The sequence below is a fragment of the Mauremys mutica genome, chromosome 6 (assembly GCF_020497125.1).
Source record: "Mauremys mutica isolate MM-2020 ecotype Southern chromosome 6, ASM2049712v1, whole genome shotgun sequence".
In the NCBI taxonomy this organism is placed as follows: domain Eukaryota; kingdom Metazoa; phylum Chordata; order Testudines; family Geoemydidae; genus Mauremys; species Mauremys mutica.
In genome coordinates this window covers 122,492,755-122,507,993 of record NC_059077.1, presented here as the reverse complement: position 1 = coordinate 122,507,993, position 15,239 = coordinate 122,492,755, and the positions used below count along the sequence as shown (strand labels likewise).

The following is a 15,239-nucleotide window of genomic DNA, read 5'->3' as shown; positions in this document are numbered from 1 at the left end:
AAACCAGATATTGCTGGCTAGACTTAGAGATTGGGAAGGATTAGAATTAAAGGGTAGGTCACTAATGATTAGATTAAGAGAGCCCTTCATAAAAAGCAATGGATGCCTATATACCTCTGACTCCAACGTGCGATTTTTAATATTGATGATTTTCTTAGCTAAGTGTGTCTGAACAGATTACCACAGAACAGATGGTAAAGCTTGAGGACCAGAAAATGCTGAAGGGTCAGTGTGTGAATACAACATCTGTAATTTAAGTGTCTCATCCTATTGGCTTTGATATAATTTTGTAACAATAATTAGTATCTCTTTTACAATACAGTAGTGCACAGAGTGCAGAAGTTCTGCCAGGTTGTAGCTATATTGTATCCCCATAGATTAGAATAATCAGAGCAAATGCCTCATGACTTTCTCTGAGCTCATCTGACTATACTGACGTTTTATCCAGTCTATTGGTAACCAGGATGGAGGGTTGTATCTCACTTAGCCCACTGGATATCAGTTGAATTAACAGTTTGAAGTTATTTACTCAACCAGGCTGAAGTAAATAGCTCGTGCAATCCTGCAAGCTGAGGAGATGAGCTTAAGCCTAAAGTTTTCCCTTTCTCTATTTGTAAGCTCTAGAGATGTCTGGAGGCCACTGTCTCCCTGTCTGGGATGCAATTAGTCTTCAGATATGGAGCAACTATGTAAATGGTATAGTGGAGGGAAGGGACAAACTAGTTAGTTTGGAACCTATGGGCAGTGTAGAAGGAGAGGTGTGTGTATATAGATATATCCATTAGTTTCTCTTTCATTTAAAAGTGAATTAAAATGACTGGCTTCTAGTTAAGCAGGAGAACATTAAACTTGCGCCAAATCTTTTACATTCAAACGTTCCATTGGGTGTCTGCTTTCATCTTGCTCTTCTTTCAGGCAAGATGATCCCTGCAGCATTGTCTCAACAATTTCTGAAAAGTAGTAGTGAAACTTATTAGGATCAAATATTGGAGAGAAGGCTCATGTTAGTGGTAGTAGATTTTATTCTCTGCATTATTGATTTGACTTATAATTCCATTGATGATGGAGACAGAACAGACCTGTTGGGTCACAATCTTACAGTTCATGGAAGACAAAAATACCATACCTCCGATAAGCTTTGGGGGTGGGGTTTACTGAAGTTAAGCATGTATACACTGAAATACATAGACTGTGGAGTTTGTAAAGTGGTACTCAAAACTGGAAGGATTCTACATGAGTCACATAACAAATGCTGGATTATCAGGCATGCAGTTTTTTGTTTTCCTTGCAACAATTAATATTGAACTTTGCAACTAGTGTCTAGGTGGATGGAGGCAGGAGTGAAAACATGCTGCAAGGACCAGTAACTAAGAAGAGTCTCCAAAAATGGTCATGTTCCTTATTTTCATGTGAATTAAAGATCTCTACTGCTTCTCTCAAACTGCAAAAAAAAGTTGCTCTGTATTCTACTATTTAGAAAATACCCAAGCTAAAAAACCTTCTTTCATGCTCACCATACTGTTTTATCTGATTTCCTCCCCCCCCGAGTTACTTTTTTAGAGCAGGGTTATATTTCAAGAAGCTTCCTTTCACTAATACACAAACAAATTGAATCTGAGAAGCTTGGAATAGTAACATGTGCTACCATGAATAAGGAACTGCTAAGAGTGCTCAAGTATCCCATTATATAAATGGATTCTGATTGGGGCTGCCAATTGGAATTAATGCAAAACAAATTAACTAGATTACAAAAGTCATGATTAATCAGTTTTAATTGCACTGTTAAACAATAATAGAATACCAATTAAATTACAAAATATTTTGTATGTTTTTCTACATTTTTAAATATGATTTCAATTACAACACAGAATAGTGTAGTGTTCACTTTATACTATTACAAATATGTGCACTGTAAAAGATTAACAAAATAGTATTTTCAGCTCCTCATAAATGTACTGTAGTGCAATCGCTTAATTATGAAAGTGTAACTTACAAATGTAGAATTTTTTTTACATAACTGCACTCGAAAACAAAACAAGTAAAACTTCAGAGCCTACAAGTCCACTTAGTGATTGGCTGAAGAAGAAGTAGGACTAAGACAAACAAGTTTGTTTACAATTACAGGAGATAATGCTGCCCACTTCTTATTTACAATGTTACCTGAAAGTGAGAACAGGTGTTTGCATGGCACTGGTGTGGCAAGGTATTTATGTGCCAGATATACTAAACATTTGTGTGCTTCTTCATGATTTCACTTGTTCAGTGTTGTTGGATTGCTTATGTGGGTACCTAGAGGCTAAATAGGAGACTCCTGCGGGAATTCTGCACATGCTTAGAATTTGTCCCCCACAGATTTCTTTGCTTCCCTGCAGAATAATGACTTTCTGATGGGGAAGCAAAAGGAAGCCACAAGAGCAGTCATATGACCCTCCCTAGCAGTATATTTTAGTTGCCCAGGGCAGCTGGCAGAGAAGTAAATCACTGTGGGGAAAGGGGTGGGACTGGGGAAGACCTGACTGGTGGCTCCTACCCTGCGCTGGACTCAGCTGCTAGTCCTGGTTGGACTGCGGAGGATGGGACTTCCCCTTCACATCTTCTGGGGCTGTCATACCTACCCCCAAATTTCTTCCCCTGGCTGTAGGATGCTCTGAAAACTCCCTCTCACCCCCCATCCCCCTGTGCTACCTGCACCCATTGCTCCTCAGGTGCAGGGGGAGGGATCACTGTACAGGGAGCTGCTCCCCCATCCACCCAACCTCTGTGCAGCCAGATCTCCTCATACTGACCCCACCCGATGAGCCCCACTCCCCCTGCACCTGGACCACCCTGAGCCACCTGCACCTGGATCCCTACCCTACCAAACCCCAACTAGCTGCACCTTGGCCCAACTCCCCAGCATCTGGACCCCACTACTGACCCAGACCCCCCTGCCGAGCTCTATCTGCACCCCCCCACCGATACCTCTTTGACTGAGCCCCAACTACCTTCACCTGGACCTCCTGCAGAGTCCATTACTGTTGCACCCTGCTCCCCCCAACAGGCCCCTGTGCATCTGGATCTCTTCTCCTCCCCCCTCCCCCCGCTGCACCTGGGTCTCACACTGAGCCACCCACACCCAGATTGCCCCACACAGAACCCTCTCAACCCACACCTGGATCCCTCCACACTTGCATCCTGCCTTGCTGAACCTGCCTGCCCATGCCTGGTGCACCTGGCACACAGGGGCAGGGCCCAGGGGTGTTTCTGGGCAGGCCTGGTCCTTGCGCTGGGTCAGGGTTGGGTGCAGCCTCATCGCTGAGGCCGTGTCCCGGGGGAACCTGCACAGTGATCTCCCACCTCTGTGCAGCCAGTGGCCTGTGCTCCCCACTGTCATGCTGGAGCCTCCACGTTTATCTGACAAATACAATTTGCAGAATTTTAAAATACTGTGTGCAGATTTTTTTTATTTTTTTTTGGCACAGAATGCCCTCAGGAGTAATAGGAAGAGGGAGCAGGGGCTGTATCATGATCAAGCAGAGATACTAAGAGTAGCTGCATCTTGCTAGCTAATATATGGGCAATATGATATCTTATAGATGCTCCCTGGAAAAAAAATAATTCATATAAGTTTCCTGAATGTGTGGTGATCATCCACATAGGGGGAAGGTTTACTGTGACAGGAGTTCACTGCTACAACAGCCTTTCTGAGAGACTGGAATAGGGATAACAGAGTTACAGACTCTGAGCCAAATGATCAGAAAATGAGATGGGGCAGCTGGAGAGTATTGACACCTCATTTGTGTAGCTGAGTAGAAGCTGCCTGCAGTCAAGAATACCAAAGCTGTATGTTAAGTAACTACCACAGTGATCATGATGGGGAGGGATAGGGGATCCATGCTGAGTTGGTGAACTCCTCTCCCTTGTGACTCATGGTAACTTAAGTTCAGGCTACAAAACTAAACTTTGATGCCCACGTTTGTTCACCCAGATCAGACCCTGCTTAAGAACCATAGTTACTAACAGGATGCTTATATGGAATGTATTATCTATACTGTAGGAGCCACAGTCTTGGACCAGGACTCCATTGTGCTAGGTATTGTACGGCAAAGACCATCCTTGATCCAAAGTGCTTAGTCTGTTTTTTATAATGCACTTCAATAGCCAATACCAAATGCACCCAGAAGAAAATAGCACTGTTTGTATTTAAGTAAGGATTTGAGAATTATTAAATAATCTCTCCTCTCAAATGAGGTACTAACTTTAGAGTTGCTTGTAACAGGTTGTGACCATTTACATTTACATCTAAAATTCTGAAACTTCATTAACTCATTAATTAAGGGCTCCTGCATACAGGATAAATCCCAAATTTTAACTGACTTTCCATCTGAGGTCAGAGAGTCAGTTGTCTTGGATTTAAACCAGTTAAATGCCTCTAAAGTGAAATATGCCATATGTAGTCCCCTAAGAAGCTACTTTTATCTTTACAAAGGAACTAAGAAAAGACCATTTGACTTTTTCAAGGGTCTCTTAGGCGTGAATTGGCAAAATGTGCATTAGGTCAGATTTCATAAGTGGATAATAAATCTCTCATGTAGGCAAAGCCCACTGCCCAAATTCTAGTGAAATAAAAATAAGACTGAACTTCATAAGAGATGCTTGATGGGCATACCTTCTCACCACTGCTAAGGTACTTTCTAGTGCTTAGGATCACACATGACATGGAAACACATGGCCCATACTTAGACTAGTTTCCCAACTAAATGTTAGACGTGACAACAAGGATTAAAATACTGGGTTGGGCCAGTGGTTCACAGGACCAGTGTTCTGCCTAACAACGGTTGTTACCAGATGCATCAGAATAAGGTGCTAGAAGTCCCAAAATGGGCAATTCTAGAATACGTGGCCTATGGGAACTTAATTGATTACACCCCTCAGAGGATGGCTAATTCCCTTAAACCTGAGGGTTTATTGCATCCTAACACTTTCTTTTTAATCCTGTCTTGTAATTGTGGGTGTCCTCATCCATATAAACACCCAACATGTATTGATCCAGCCATCTGCAGCCTCCAGCTGTGCTTCAGCAGCCAGTTGTAGCTGTAGTTCAGTAGCTAGGGGCCTATATTGCCCCAGGGATCATATGCAAAGTAGCTCCCAACTTTCTGGTTCAACTGGTGATGGATATAGGTAGCAAGTGCTGTACAACAGAATCGTGCAGAATCTCCTAGAGCTGATTTATTCTTCTGTTTCCATGAACGTGGTAAAACGTAGCCTATTTGTGGCTTAGTGGTTTGGCAGTCTGAGGTAGCAAGCTTTGAAAGATTCCTAGGGACCTATTCCACTTCCTTCCTGATCTCCAAATGATTGGAAGTCATCAGAATGATCTGAATTTGAACAACTTAAAACAAGTCACTGAAAACAAAGTTCAAAATGGAAACATTGAGTTCTCCTTGACATGTCTTCAGCACTTTCCTTAATGCTTAACCTAATCAGATCATTGCACTGACATTTTCTCAGGTTCTCTTGTGCATTTCCAGAACCTTTTGAATGTAGCTCCTCTCCTGGAGCATTAATTAATTAATTAATTGGGATGTATCAGCAGGAGTGTTGTTGTACGCAAGACATGAGAAACCTTTTACTCTACTCCATGCTGACTATGCCTCAGTTGGAGTATTGTGTCCAGTTTTGGGTGTCACGTTTCAGGAAAGATCTGGACTTTCTCCAGTTTGTCCATAGGAGAGCAACAAAAATGATTAAAGGTCTAGAAAACGTGACATATGAGGGAAGACTGAAAAAGTTGGGTTTGTTTAGTCTGGAGAAAAGAAGACTGAGGGAGGCTATAACAGTTTTCAAGTACATAAAAGGTTGTTACGAGTAGGAGAGTGAAAAATTGTTTTCCTTAACCTCCGAGGATAGGACAAGAAGCCGAGGTCTTAAATTGCAGCAAGGGAGGTTTAGGCTGGACATTAGGAAAAACTTCCTAACTCTTAGAATGGTTAAGCACTGGAATAAATTGCCTAGGGAGATTGTGGAATCTCTGATATTGGAGGTCTTTGAGAACAGATTAGACAAACGTGTCAGGAATGGTCTAGTTATTACTTGGTCCTACCTTGAGTGCAGTGGACTGGACTAGACGACCTATTGAGGTCCCTTCCAGTCCTAGCAATGAAGTCTGTTAGTAATGAAGTCAACCTGTTAGATTGGGGTTGGTGGGGGGACTTAGTGTTGAAGATAGGCCTTTTTAAATGAAAATATCTAAAATGGTGCATTGCTGTGACAGTCTATATAAATGGCAATTGATTGATCACTGTAAATAATGATAAAAAGGATAGCTTAGTGGTTTGAGCATTGGCCTACTAAACCCAAGGTTGTGAGTTCAATCCTTGCGGGGGCCATTTAAGGGACTGGGGTAAAAATCTGTCAGGGGATTGGTTGTGCTCTGAGCAGGGGGTTGGACTAGATGACCTCCTGAGGTCCCTTCCAACCCTGATATTCTATGATTCTTCTTCTATGAACTATTTAATCATTTCTTGCTTTTATAAAAGCTTTTTATCAGTTGATATTGAAGTGCTGTACAGAGGAGGTTAGAATTATCCCCATGTTATAAATGAGGAAACATGAAGTGAATTTGATGAAAGTCATTATAGCATCTGCAAAAGTGGAAACTTGAAACTCAATGTGCAAAATCTAGCGACATTAAGGGACCATAGCTCTAGGTTTTGTCAAAACCTTAATGTGCATAGAAAATAGGGCCTGAGAGGCAAGGTAATAATCCTCAGGGACTATTTTCAAAGGGTTGCTACCTTCTTTCTTTCTCTGAGGCTATTTTCTAAGCATATGAAGCTTCTGACTATATCTAGGCCCACAGTTCTCAAACTTCATTGCACCACAGCTCCTTTCTGACAACAAAAATGACTGCATGACCCCAGGAGTGGGGACTGAAGCCTGAGCTTGCCACCCTGGGTTGGGGGGCCCAAAGGCCAAGCCCCTCCACCTTAGGTGGGGGAGGCCAAAGCCAAAGCCTAAGGGCTTCAGCCCTGGGCATAGGGCATGTAACCAGAGCCCTGCTGCCCAGGGCTGAAGCTATTGGACTTCAGCTTCGTCCCCGAGCACGGGGGCTTCAGCTTCGGCTTTGGTCCCAAGCCCCAGCAAGTCTAAAGCCAGCCCTGGTGATCCACTGAAACGGGTCCCCTGATCTAGACCTATGTTCCCTTAACGTCCCTAGATTTTGCACATAATTGAGTTTCAAAATGCATGCCCACTTTTGCAGATGCAATAATGACTTTCACCAAATTATTTTCATGTGTCTAAGAAATATGATTTAACAACTGTCATAACTCTAGTCAAGTGCCACCTCTTGGCCATTCACCAGAGTACCATGCAGGAATCCAGCAGCTGAATCTTCAGCTGCCTTAAGCCTCCAGAATCTGACTGGACTTCAGGCACAGCAGTTTTCTTGGATCCTCTAGGCACACTTGGGGTGCAGACATTGTGTCTGCTCTCTTCTGAGAGCTGAAACTGTATGGATTGCTGCCCAGTCCCTAGAACCAGTGCTGGCCACTCAGAGTCTCCCCATAGCTTAAACCAGGGGTCGGCAACCTTTTAGAAGTGGTGTGCCAAATCTTCATTTATTCACTCCAATTTAAGGTTTCGTGTGCCAGTAATACATTTGAACATTTTTAGAAGGTCTCTTTCTATAAGTCAGGGGTCAGCAACCTTTCAGAAGTGGTGTGCCACGTCTTCATTTATTCACTCTGATTTAAGGTTTCGCGTGCCAGTAATACATTTTAATGTTTTTAGAAGGTCTCTTTCTATAAGCCTATAATATATAACTAAACTATTGTTGTATGTAGAGTAAATAAGGTTTTTAAAATGTTTAAGAAACTTCATTTAAAATGAAATTAAAATGCAGAGCCCTCCCAGACCAGTGGCCAGGACCTGGGCAGCATGAGTGCCACTGAAAATCAGCTCGCGTGCTGCCTTTGGCATGCGTGCCATAGGTTGCCTACCCCTGGCTTAAACATACCCTCTTTCAGAGCTCCTGCTCCGGGATGTTCTGGATTCATAGTTTACTTTCTCAAGGGGAATATGAATAGTGTAACACAAATGCACACTTTGCACAGGATTCTAAAGCCAGTGCTGTTACTCACATGAGGAAATGCAGTTCTGTACAAAAATAAAACTTACATTCCTTTGTCTGCTGCAGTTTCTTCACCATTCCAGAACATTCTTTGGGCTGGCGTCAGTTATCTGGGCTGGTCCAGGGTCCTTCTGCTGCATGGTTTGTGTTCTGAAACATGGACACTTCTCTCTCTCCTGCCCAAAAGTTCCTGTGTGGCTCTCCCAGTCTTCCCACTGAGAGTATATCTACACTGCAAACAGGAGGTGCAATTGCAGCACATGTAGACATAGCTGAGCTAGCTCTGAGTCAAGTCACTACAAGCAGTAGTGTAACTGCAAGGGCACAGGCTAGCCACCCAAGTAGCCTGGAACCATGGGTATGTAGTAGGGCAGCAAGCATGTGCTGCCACACCTACATCGCTAGTTTGAGCCAGCTGGCTAGCTTAGGTGTGCCTACATGTGCTGCAGTTGCACCTCCCCGACCATAGTGTAGGTGTACCCATAGTCCTTTTTAACCCTTGCTTTATCTGTCCTCTCAGGAAATTTTCCACTCCCCTCCCCTGCCCAACAAGTAGGCAGAAGTGTAGCTACTCCTAGGCTCCAGCTATCAGTATAGCTATTGGCTAATCACAGTACAAACATTAAAGTTAGGGATCCTCCATTGTCATGGTCTACACTTAAAATTTAGATTGATCTAGCTACATTCACACCGTGAGTGATGGAGCTATGCCAACCTAACCCCTGATGTAGACGTGGCTAGGTTAATAAGACAAATGATTCAGTTGACCTAGCTACCACCACTTAGGGAGATGTATTACCTACAGCAACAGGAAAAACTTCCATTGTTAGACACAGTTTATATCTATGCTACAGGGTTTGTGTGGCATAGCTATGGTGCCAAAGCTATGCTGCTGTAGTCCCTGGGTATGGCTACACTTACAAATCTGCAGCGCTGGTAGTTGCAGCGCTGGTCGTCCAGCTGTGCAGGGCCAGCGCTGGTGTGTGGCCACACTCACAGCTACCAGCGCTGCAGTGTGGCAGCATTTGCAGCGCTGTTGGGAGTGATGAATTATGGGCAGCTATCCCAGCATTCAAGTGGCAGCAACGTGCTTTTCAAAAGAGGGGAGTGTGGGGCAGTGTGACAGGGACCAGGGGGGAGAGAAAGAGTGGATTTTTGGAACTGACACTGCAAAATCAGAAAATTTTCCCACCCCCTTACTGTTAACTGCAAACAGCCTGCATCCAACATACTCCCTTTCCCCCCTCTGCCCCCTCCCCCCGTTTCTCTCAAGCAAAGCAAACACTCAACCCCTGTGAATGAGACAGGCAGGGGGTTATCTCATTTCATTGTTGACAGTAGTTACAGATTGATGACAGCAAACAGGAGCTGTGTTTGAAGCAGCTCCGGGTGCACGGAGCCGGGTGCACGGAGTTGACAACAAAACCCAACCCCTTATTCTTTAACTGCAAAAGCCTGCAGACCAGATAAGCAGCTGCCCACTCGCTTTCTCACTGCTGGTCAAGCAAAAAGCAAACACTCAACCCCTGTGAATCACGCAGGGAGGAGGATACAGATTGATCACAGCATAAGGTAGAGCAGCTCTGGTAGCAACGGGAGTTCACAACAAAACAAAGAGAAGTTGCATAACAAAACAAAGGGAGTAATTTAGTTAAAAGCATTCTGGGATACATCCGTATACCCTGGAGGCCAATAATAGCGCTGGTGTGTGGCCACACTTGATGACCAGTGCTGGATCACCAGCGCTGCAATCCTTATTCCCCATGCTGAGCCAGGTGTACGGCCAGCGCTGCAGCCAGGGAGTTGCAGCGCTGGATGTGCCCTGCAGGTGTGGACACTTACTAATTGCAGCGCTGGAAAGCCTCCACCAGCGCTGCAACTTGCAAGTGTAGCCATACCCCCTGTAATGTAGATAAGCCCTTAGTCTGGTGTGTTCCTGATACAGGTCCTGTCAGCAATGGTGGCCACACAGAAATAGAGGCATTTCACGATACCACAGTTTTCATAGTGGCAGCCTCATAACATTAACCAGAACTTGTACAGCAATTTACAAATTATATTGATAGTTTAGTGCTGGGCCCAGTGTTGGGCTTGGTTACTGTGAAGTATGTTAGATCCGGCCTACTTACTGATAATTATTTTGTACCCTTTCCTGGGCAGGATCTGTTGAACGAAATGATTACAGAGGAATGCCAGTTAAAGGAAAGAATCGAAAGCAGCATTGAACGCCGTAAAAAGGAATTGACGTCACTGAGAAATGAACTGTCGCTGGACCCCTACCTGGTAAGATGGCTCTAGGTTTATTATGCCTGATACACAATCTACTAGTTGACTCCAAGGTTAAATTTGCTGTTTGAAACTGTTCAAATGTGGATCAAATGTTACCATGTATGTGGTCTTTTGATGTAAAATTTCAACGTTAATATTTATGCTCTTTGAATTTTCTATACATGTTATGAGTTTTTTCTTTTTCTTTTTGGTGTTTGTCTCCTCCTCCTCCCCCTCTCCCCTCACCATACAGTTTTTTCATAAGAAATCTAAAGTTTGTCTCTAGCAGAAATTCATTAGGGTTTCTAACATCTACCTCTATTTTAAAAACAAATTATAAGTGTGGGTCTATAGGGATCAATCCTGAGCAGATCTGCTAAAACAAGTACACCTCTACCTTGATGTAACGCAACCCTATATAACACGAATTTGGATATAACGTGGTAAAGCAGTGCTGGGGGGGAGGGGGCTGCACACTCCAGTGGATCAAAGCAAGTTCGACATAATGCGGTTTCACCTATAACGTGGTAAGATTTTTGGTGCCCGAGGACAGTGTTATATCGAGGTAGAGGTGTAATTTATAGAAGAATATTAGGGTAAGGGTCACTTTTCTGTCTATCATAACAAACAGTTAATCTAGATGCAGAGGCCATCAAATCTCTCCCTTCAGAGAAATTCATGAGTTATCTATTTAAAAATGACTACTACTGTGGTCTGAAGACTGTGAGGACTCAGGCCGCATAAGTTAAAATGGTTGCCATTTTGCTACAGTAGGAAAAAAAGGAAGCTTATGAAGCCTTTGGCAAATATGACCACGGCCTCCTATTGTTCCCAGTGGGTAGGATACCCTGTTGATATCAGGAATGATTGCAGCCCTTCCCTACTGTTTCAGGAGTACAGAGGAACCCTGTGAGGAGTGAAGGAATATGAGGGGCCAGGAAAGCAGGAGAGAAAACTGGGACGTGTTTCATAACCTCAAACCTGTTTACTTGTCTTGCAGAAAAAATATTAGACTACTTCCTTCTCTTGCCTTACATTATCTCCATCTGGTATGTTCAGTATCCATTGTGAGCTGTCATGAGTTTGTCCAAGGAAGACCAGTCTCCGTAATTCCATGTTGTCTGGTACACATGGAGCTTAACCTTTGTGTAATCTTGCGGTAAGCCCCCCACAACATGGGACGTTGGTCCTGACAAACTTGATAAAGTCGCCTTTGAGTTCCTTGGTCCATGTAAGCTTGTTTCTTAGACGAAAAGTCATTTTCCTGGTAGCAGTGCTCTCAGTGACTAATCTGATTTAAATCAAGTCTTAAGAATAATGTGGTGGTGCAGACTCAGTTCAGAAAGGAGTTCTGCAGTAGTGATTCTGTTCTGCTCAGTGTTCCCACGCCTATGTCAGTCTGGCCCAGTGTAGCTCTAGATGGCCATGAGTCTTGTGAGTTGACCCAACTGCTGGACCCAAATGATTGGTCCCTTTTCCTAGCTCTGGGGGTTCAGGCAACTCCCAGGTGCAGACTCCATATCTGACATTCTTCTTAGGCAGTGGGATACCAGAGTTTGGCCACCTTAGACCCCAAAATAGTACCTCAGATCTCCTGAGCCACCAATTGCTTAGACATTTTTTCCCTAGAGTCTTGCAAGCTCCACAACTCTGGCTTCAGGGACAATGTGGCAAAAACACAGGCTTAGGTATCTGGTTAAGAAATTCCTGTGTGAACTTTTTAAAGCATGCTAGTGTTACACAAATTTGAACATAGCCACCGCCTCCCTTCGTTCCTTGTTTGATCTTGCCACTCCTGTGACTTCTAGGTTAGGGCTAGGAAGCACTGTCTGTCTGCCTTAACCTGGTGGTCTTGCACATGCTGGTTGTCTGGCCACTTTGTTTTAAGAGGAGTGCTTCTCTAATAGTCTTTGTCCCTCTTTTGCCCATATGCTTTGGTAGGGGAGTTCCAAGTCTCAGCCTACCTCCCACGCCCCTTGGCTTCTGTGCAGTGTCAAAGTCAATGGCTCTACCAGTTGAAAACCCATTGTTGCAGTTGGAGAGAGTCTTTGAATGTTGATTGCCCTTTAAGGCTCTGTCCCAGTGTCTGTCTTTTCACTAGGTGTCAGATCCCTGTTTCAAAATGTTCTAATCCATAAAGGAGGTTGCAGCATAAAGTAGACCCCCTTGAAACAAAATGAGGTTCACCAAACAAAATGGGTTTCATAATTTGACATAGACATATATCCCCAACTTGTCACAGCCTTCATCTCTATCCTGGGAGACTCACCTGCATATGCTGTTAAAATCCTTGGACATCTACTTAGAGCACACTGAAGCCCCTAAAGTCCACCCAGCGCATAAGGTTTTCATACCAATTTGCTGGTTAATGCGATTACCAAGAGACTATGTCAGAGTCTATGTCTGTTTCACACTCCTTTGACTTGGTTGGCTTGAAACGACAAATCCATGTCAATCAAGGCTTGCTTAATTGGAGGTAAGAGTGCATAGCTTGCTTTAGGAATATTTCCATCACACACTTGCCAAGCAGCTTACAGGCTCCCCTCCTCACATACATGAGGTGCTGTTGCTTGGATTGATTCTCTGTATAGGACTCCTTGTGCTCCAGAATGTGTTCCCAGGGTTAGGTGGCCAAAATCTTCTCGGGACCTGTTTAATTGGATGGTCCTTATTCTCAGTTGACTGACTTTTGCCTGAGTGTTTACTCTTAGAAGTGGGCTCTTGCGCTTGAATATTGAGAGACCTTGAAGGTTTGGATCAGGTATACATATACTCATTATTTAACTCTAGTTTAAAAAACCAAACAAACCTGCTTATACTGTTGGCTATATTGCTCCTCACTGTAATTGTGCTGTTTTCTTCTGCAATATCCCTTGAGATTCTTGCACTAAAGAGTGTAAATTCTGCACACAAGATGTTCTCTTAAAGTAGGGGTGGCCAACCTGTGGCTCCAGAGCCACATGCAGCTCTTCAGAAGTTAATATGCGACTCCTTGTATAGGCACAGACTCCGGGGCTGGTAGGGGACTGTCTATATAACCCCTAAGGTTTAAACTTCTGGGGTAAGAGAATGTTATCAGTCTTCGGTGAAGCAACTAAGATCTCAAGAATTAGAACGTGAGAAGGTAAGTAATTTCAACAAACAGAAGTACAGGTCTGTTTCCCTTCTAGCAGCACACCCTGAAGTTTTGATCTATCACATACTGATTGTATCTTATGGCTTTTCTTGATGCCAAATCACAACCAAATGTTACAAGCCATTATGTATCCTTACGATTACAAAACATGCTTCAAAAACTCTACAGGCTGAAGAGGATATATCCATCCTTCAGATGGAGAAAGATCTACGACTGGCATTAGATGCTACACTCAAAGAAAAAAATGAGAGACTGGAGGAATTGAAGCAACTTCAGCAGCAAGATGAAAAGCTCTGTGCTGAGCTTTTTACCACCCCTTACTATATTCCTACTGGCAGCATTCCAAGTCGTTTACAGCTGGAAGAGTTAAAGGAACATGTTCGGATGCGTTCAGATGAGAAGGTATGTGGTGTTTTAAAAAAAAAAATTTTTTTTTAAATCCAATAAATGAAATGTGATTTGAGGCTATAGAGGAAAGTGTTTTCCACCTCCGCATTTTGACTGGAAAAGAATGCTAGTTGCAGTGTGTCGTCTGATCACCGAGTGTAGCTAATACTACAGTATTTAGTTTAATGCTGATTTTTAATTCAGTTTAATTAAATCATATTATGTCCTGATTATCTGTATATATTTAAAGGCATTATATAGCTGAGACATCTCACCCTGTTTAAGGAGTTCTTTAAGTTATTATGGAAAATGATAGTGATGAAATTTTAAAATGTTTGTATGAAGCACAACTTCACATGGCCTAAGACTAAAATTTTAAATGCTGTTCCTATGAACTGAGTTCCCTTTTCTCCCTTTGTGATTAGCAGATAGTACTTGGATGATGGTGTACACGTCAGCTTCTGTGCAGTGCTTTTAAGTTTTAGATCGTTTTTCTACAGTATAGATACAAAGCTATCAATCCATACTCAGAAAATGGAATTACCGGAACTAGCCAAATCATACTACCTTCGATATCGTCTTGACATGGTATCTTAACCAACGGAGCCTTCAGTATGAGACAATATTCTAAGCAATTGTATATAAAATGCTTGTTTTAATTTTTCAATAGAAACAACGTCTGGAAGTTTTTCTCAAACTAAGAAACGAAATCAGGCAGTATAATGAAGAGATTGGGCACACACCTGATTCTACTCTTGAAAAAGAGGCACTCTCTGATGATGAGGAACCTTTTTGTCTTACCAATAAGAACATTGAAGCTCTTCAAACACTTGTTAATAAGGTTAGATTTTTAAGTGACTAAGAGAAAATATAGTAACTGTTCTTAACGATCACATGTAACACTGACACCTATAATTAGGCTGTATAAGCATTGCCATTCTAATACTTCCTACATCCTTAAGAACATAGGAATTGCTATGCAAGAGCAGTAGTAATCCATCGTGTCTACTATTTTGTCTGGCAGTGGCCAGATCTAGATGCCTCAATAGAAGGTGAAAAAACACCCAGTTTTTACCCTTGGTCTCACTTGCAACACTCACCTGCTCCATGTTATATTGGTTTTCCTTTGGTCCTCTTCTGCTCCCTGTTCCCTGATTACTCTTCTTTCTTCTATTCACTCCATGCCTGTCTGTATCCTATGTTCTGTTTTCCTGATCATTGTCACGGAGTCCCCGGGCGATTGCTCTGGAACTGCTCCCCACAAAACCAGTCAGGACTTTGGGGAGCCTCCTCTCCCTTGGAGTAGACTTTTTCAGGGCAAGAAGCTCACAC

At 43.1% G+C, this 15,239-nt stretch overlaps 1 protein-coding gene across 4 annotated transcripts in view; it reads left to right on the top strand.

The window, feature by feature from the left end:
• The window catches only part of LOC123372175 (protein regulator of cytokinesis 1-like), a 47,202-nt gene that overhangs the window by 4,816 nt on the left and 27,147 nt on the right, over positions 1 to 15,239 (top strand). For all 4 annotated transcript variants that reach the window (XM_045020153.1, XM_045020155.1, XM_045020154.1 and 1 more), the window contains exons 3-5: positions 10,277 to 10,399; positions 13,689 to 13,922; positions 14,578 to 14,748. In XM_045020153.1, coding sequence (XP_044876088.1) covers positions 10,277 to 10,399; positions 13,689 to 13,922; positions 14,578 to 14,748 — 528 coding nt within the window. The remainder of the gene's footprint in view (positions 1 to 10,276; positions 10,400 to 13,688; positions 13,923 to 14,577; positions 14,749 to 15,239) is intronic.